Source organism: Hippocampus guttulatus, chromosome 8, assembly GCF_054856545.1.
Source record: "Hippocampus guttulatus isolate MCC_2025c chromosome 8, RoL_Hgut_1.0, whole genome shotgun sequence".
NCBI lineage: Eukaryota > Metazoa > Chordata > Actinopteri > Syngnathiformes > Syngnathidae > Hippocampus > Hippocampus guttulatus.
This window is the reverse complement of record NC_141268.1, coordinates 9,931,605-9,937,672: the sequence shown is the minus strand read 5'-3', so window position 1 is coordinate 9,937,672 and position 6,068 is coordinate 9,931,605. Positions and strand designations below refer to the sequence as shown.

The 6,068-nt window shown below is 41.8% G+C and overlaps 1 protein-coding gene across 1 annotated transcript in view; it reads right to left on the bottom strand.

The window, feature by feature from the left end:
• Nucleotides 1-3,094: 3,094 nt before the first annotated feature.
• nxph4 (neurexophilin 4) overlaps nt 3,095-6,068 on the bottom strand; it is a 57,869-nt gene continuing 54,895 nt past the window's right edge. Inside the window, exon 2 of the mRNA XM_086118887.1 lies at nt 3,095-5,342. Within this exon, the coding sequence (XP_085975013.1) occupies nt 4,521-5,342 (822 nt within the window). The 3' untranslated portion in view covers nt 3,095-4,520. The remainder of the gene's footprint in view (nt 5,343-6,068) is intronic.

The window sequence follows — 6,068 nt, the reverse complement described above, 5'->3', positions numbered from 1 at the left end:
AACGTGCCCGCAAAAGGTTTGATGGGAAATGTAGTCCGCAGAGAAAAAAATTCCACAACTGAGCCACAGGAACTTCAAACTTAAATTACTATGCCACACATTAATGTATTCGTCCTGAAACAATATCTACTCACACGTAAGATAGATGATGTATCGTTTCATTTTTTTAAAAAAAGAAATTGAGAGTTTTCGTCTACTCGCCAACACGCGACCAATACTTTTGCTGATTCATAATCATTTGAATAGTTTATGTTGACGACAAACCTCTGCTCCACACTTAAGCCCTTTTATCACAAATTCCCTGAAAATGATCTAAATAATTACTTTGCAAGTCGATTTACAGTTTGCATCCCTAAACTTGTGCCTCAAGTAAGGGGCGACTGTACTTCGAGTAAAAAAAAAAAAAAAGTAAGAATAAGAGTGTAATGCTGCATTCGAAGAAGTCAGAGGAAAGTGGGAAGTCAGACTTTTCTGACTTTCGACTAGGAAAAGTGCACCACAACCTTTAAACTGGGAGGAGGTCTGAGTTGGGAAGTCAGGGGAAAAAAAGCACACCGAGTTCATCAATCACCTGACACTCGACACTTGACAATGGCAACTCTCATGGAGACACAGACCGTGAATGGCAAAACATAATTTGAAATATTGTAAACAAATATCAAGCTTTATTTAGTATTACATTCATTTAGCTCTACAAAATAACTTCACATAACACAGCACGGTTCATACTGACTACGCAGAGATATCCTGGTATGTTCCTGCATAAAGTTATTTGGTGAAATCAATGAAATTATTTGAAAGATATTCCTTTATTCATATACATTGAGAATGTTATGGGGAGGGTTTGTTGGAGGTTAATATGTGTTGTGAATGCAGCAGAACAACACAGAATTTATTGGAATCGGGTTGGGACTGGGATAATCCGAGTGGGAAAAATCTGATTTCCCATTTGCCATGAGAGTATCATAAATCCCCTTCCGCTGACATTGTCTTTGGGGAATGATTAAATTTGTCTCAAATTTGTTCCCACCAAATACATCCACGATTTGTTTCGAAAAATATATTTGTGGTTTTCACATATTAATATTTTAAGGAGAGACGATTGAGTACCTCTGTCTGTTCAAGATGGTTGAGTGCATTCAACTTTATTCAGTCAGCTCTCGCAATCTTCTATCCTTCTGTCCCAGAAGAAATGCATTTATCATAAAGAAAATAATAGATTAAAGAGGACATATAATGAGAGTTGAGTTTGTATTGTTTCTACAAATAGTTGGGTCTGGGGAATGCCTGTCCACCAATCAAGTGTGAAATTAAATAAGAACAAGCACAGTAAATCTTTGTCTATTTCAAAAAGTGTGTGTGTGAACAAGCTGTTCTGCACTTCCACCCAATGTTATGAAAGAGTGGGTTTAATTATATGATCAGTTGGGCTTGGATGGGTTGGGAAGATCCAAAATCACTTTCAAGCAACAGTTGGAGTGAAACATTGTCATCAGAACACACACCAAGCAGAAACCCCACATGTCCCGCAGATTAGACGTGACTGCTATCATTTCAAAGCCAAAAGGTAAGCAGAGCTGCAAAATATTTTTTTGAGATGCAGAGATTTGTGTTAGGTTTTGATAAGCAACACATACGTGATTGCTCGGTGAAGTTGTTGGGAGCTATTGCGTTTGGTGACGTGCTCATGCGCCACATACACACATCATACTGCATGAAATGCTGCCATCACCAGTTAAAATGTGTTAATTGTGTTTGTTACACTCTGGGCTTTGCTATTGCAAGCAGCTACCACTGCAGTCTCAATGTTTCCGCTCCGCCTTGAGTTGACATGGTAAAGAAAGCCAGCCTGACCACTGATGCAATGGTGTGTATGGGTCCGGACGAAGGCCAGCCCCTACAAATGGGCTAATTTCCGAAAGACAGTTCAGAAATAGGGTGTGTTCAGTCAAGTCTTTTATAATTCTTCATCATGTGGGAATATTGATGAAAGCATACAAAATATTAAATATATGGGAACTGTTATGAAATTGTGAAATATGACCTTGAAATTGCCAAAAATATAGAATGCTGTACTGTAATGTGAACGCAGACAGACGAGACCTTAAGGTATGGGTTGCCCGAGTCCGGTCTTCGGGAGCCCCCTAGCCAGCCGATTTTAGATGTCTCCCTGCTCCTGATTCAAATGATCAGCAAGCTCTGAGAAGTCGCATAACTGTCCTGATCATTTGAATCAAGTGTGATGGAAGAGGGAGGCATCTAAAACAAGCCGGATGAGGGCACTTGAGGACCAGTATGGATTTGGGCACCACTGCTCAAAGGGGAACTTTACTGTACTTGCTCTATGGTCTCTGGAACTCATCTGTGAGGTTGTCATTGGCAGGGTTTAAGGAGACAGATGCGTACACAGTTTGTTGAAATGAAAAGAGTGTGCAGAGCAAACAGCTGAATAGTCAATGCTAACATGAAGATAAACGAAAAATGAATCAGTGATTATGAAAGACAAACTACGTGGCAGACGGCAGCTTTTTGCAGTAGGTTTAATTAAATCATAGATGAAATCTGGTTGCTTTTGCTTTTAATTTAGCATGAGATCATGTGGTGAACAGATATAGAGGCATTTGCAATCACACCATTGTCTCCACAATCAAATCGCATCATGGGCATAAAATGAGCGCAAAGCACCTGGATGTTTGTTGCACATAACAAACAAAACAAGCACTGTATAGGCTTTCGCATTACTCAATGTAGCAGAGCCATGTTCTGTCCATTTCTAGTCCACACAGGGTGTAATGGAAATGCACTGTATATCAAATTAAACCATCTTGTCTCTCCAAAGAAGTCAAAAGTTGTCATTTTTCAAATGCTAAGGGCTTTCTTGTTCAAATTCCAGGCAAAACAAATTTTCCTTCAATGTGCTTCAGAAAATTGAAAGGCCATATCTTCACACTAAGCTTGGCACGCATATTCGTAATCATAATGAAACGTTAACTTAATTCAGAAGGCTGTCCTTGCCCCGATAATCGGAGTATGGGCCACAGCTTGTAAATTGTGCTTGTGGGCATTGAAAAAAGAATCCACTTTTCAAACGGCAGACAGTTTAAAATATTTTAATGTGCTTTTTTTTCATACAGCATATCGTATGCATACCCAGCATAGCATTTCTCATACATATAACTCTTATAACCAGAGGAGAGAAATGTGGGGCACAGGGGATAATTAACAGTCAGTCTATCAAAAAACACTACAGTGACCATACAGTGACTCACAACAGTGAGTACACCCCTCACATTTGTGTAAATATGAGGTGCCAGATTTAACTTTGAGAGCGTATGTGAGAAATTCCAGCAAACTTAACACAACTGCTCTCGATTCACATCTGGAACCTTATAACTCTAGTTAGACAACAGGGGGATGGGGCGGGGATAGCTAATGCGGCCCAATTTGGACATTTTCACATACAGGTGTACTCACTTTTGTTGCAAGCTGTTTAGACATTGATAGCTGTGCTTTGAGTTATTTTGAGGGGACAGTAAATTTACACACTGTTATACAAGATGTCCACTGACTACTTTACATTGTAGTGTACCGGTAATATATTCAGTGTTGTCCCATGAAAAGATATACAATATTTCCAAAAATGTGAGGCGTGTACTCACTTTTGTGAGATACTGTACGATTGGTGAAAGCTGCCTCTGAGGTTTGCTTTGTACTCAGGAGGGCGTACTGTTTTTCAAAAAGTAATAACACAGAGAAACAATGATCTAAAAACAATAAGGGTGCTGAGGATGAGATCAATATTTACAGAAAGAATTGCAAAAACAGAAGGTACCAAAGTTCCACGGAGGTCGGTGGGAAAATTACTCGGCCTTGGCAACTATTACTTTAATGATACAGTGGTACCTTGACTCCAGAATGTATTTGTTTACTTATTTATTTAAGTCAAGCTCTTAACCTAATCTACTTTTATGTCAAATCAATTTTCCCCATAGAAGAGACATGAAGTGCCCGTAATCCGTTCCAGCCGCAAGACAACTCTGGCTGTATTGTCAATTATGACCATAAAAAAAACGTAATACAAGACAAAATAAAGAGATGGACTGTTTAATATAATGTATAATTAAGCCGAAAGTCTCACACCTTCACTGTCGTACTCGTGTGCTGTGTGACTCTCGCTCCGTTTGGCCATTTACCACGATATCAGCTCAGTTTGAGCATCTTCTCCATACTCATTGCAAGGGTTTTCAATTTGTATTTGTTTCATTGTTTGTCTTGTTGACTAAACGTCTGAAAGAGGCTTGGCAAATACGGTACATGGAAAAAAAATAAATAAAAATTAACCAACGGCTCCTAACATAAGTTGGGCCCCTTTACTCAAGGTACCACCGTACCACTGTAATTGATTCAAATCCACCATTCACAGCAGTGTAGAGGCAAGAAACTGTCCCTTGCTCCATATCGCATAATCAATATGACTATCGTTTCCATCATTGTCTTCATCACCGCCGTCTCTGTTTGGCTTATCCAAAGTAAGGGTGCTCACTTTGGAAGTTGTAGTCCGGACACACCTTCTGAACCAGCTTGTAGTCGATGCTGAAGAAGGAGATGAAGATGCAGATGACTTTGAAGGGCTTGGCACACAGCCAGGCGGCGTGGGACTGGGTGTGCTCCGTGAAGCACGTCTGAGACGGGTCATACAGGCAGGGCTTGGGCTTCTTGGATCTGTTGGTTTGCTCGTACTCCACTCGGCAGTTGAATGTCTTAACCTCTTTGGGGTCCATGGTGGTTTGCTGGGACTCATGGATCTGTACCTCCTGTTGGGTGTGGGGGTGCAAGAACTGTTGCTGCTGGAGGACCTCAAACTCCACCACTTTGGTCGGTGGCACGATGCTGACCGACACGTTCCCGAGACTGGAGGAATTGTGGCGGAAGTAAACCGTGAACGTCCCGTTGATGTGGTCCACGATCTTCCCGGTCACCAGCAAACTGAACTTGAGCGTCTTGACGTTGAAGTAGAAATCTCCCCAGCCGAAGATCTTCTTGGTCTTCATGGCTGTCTTCAGCGAGGGCTTACGCTTGGAGCGGTAGCCTGTATGGTCTGGAAGGAGCGACTGGTTACGGGCTGCATCGTACGGGTTAAAGAAACTGTAGGTGGGGGGCTTGGCTTTCAAGGGCGTCTGGTCGAAGGAGGTGGAGAAAATTCGGGTTTGGTATGGCGGCTTAACCGCTCCTCCTGGTTGTCCGCCATCTGTGCCTCCACCCATACCGTAAGGCAGAGTCTTCATTGCCGAGCCCACCGGGCCCAGGTCTGAGAAGTCCACTCTCTTCTCCAACCCTTGGACCTGGAGGTGTAAGAAACAACACATTAGTTTCACATGCTTAAATGTGCATCCGTCCATTTTGTACCTGTTCAGGGTCACGGTGAAAGCAAGAATTGACTGTATCTCACCTAACTACTCCCTGCATTGGTCCCATGTTACGCACAGCACCTTTCACACTGTATTCTTGGTACACTAACGCATCAAATGTGTAATAGTACAGGATTTATTCGCCTGTGCCTTTCAGGCAGAACAGAAACGTGACATTGGTGTGTCCAAAGTGTCCTTTCACACAACTGATGGAGGTTGCCTTATGAATCAATAAACACGACAATGATTGCTTCCAACACAAAGAGACCTGGACAGCGAGTCCCGCATGTGAAACTTTAATCCACATCTGTGTCACCGCGATGTTGGAAAATGGCAAATTCACAGGACAACTTCAGACCTTCTGTATCACGACACTCTCTGTGACTAAGCTCAAACGGGGAGTTGTTAAATTGATTTATTTGTACCACATTAAGTATAGAAACACGATTTGGCTGCTCATACCCATTTTAACTAAGCATTGGAAGGATTGAAACTCTCCCACCTCGTTTAAATGATTGGTCATACGTGTGACCCAAAGTCCACCAAGCAAATGTAGTCAAATGCTGTTCTGAATTCATACCGATCTTCATTTCCCTTTTGTTTAGCTTTGTTTTAAATTAAATAGAGGGGTCCTCAGGTCAAGGTGAACTTGCGTTCCCA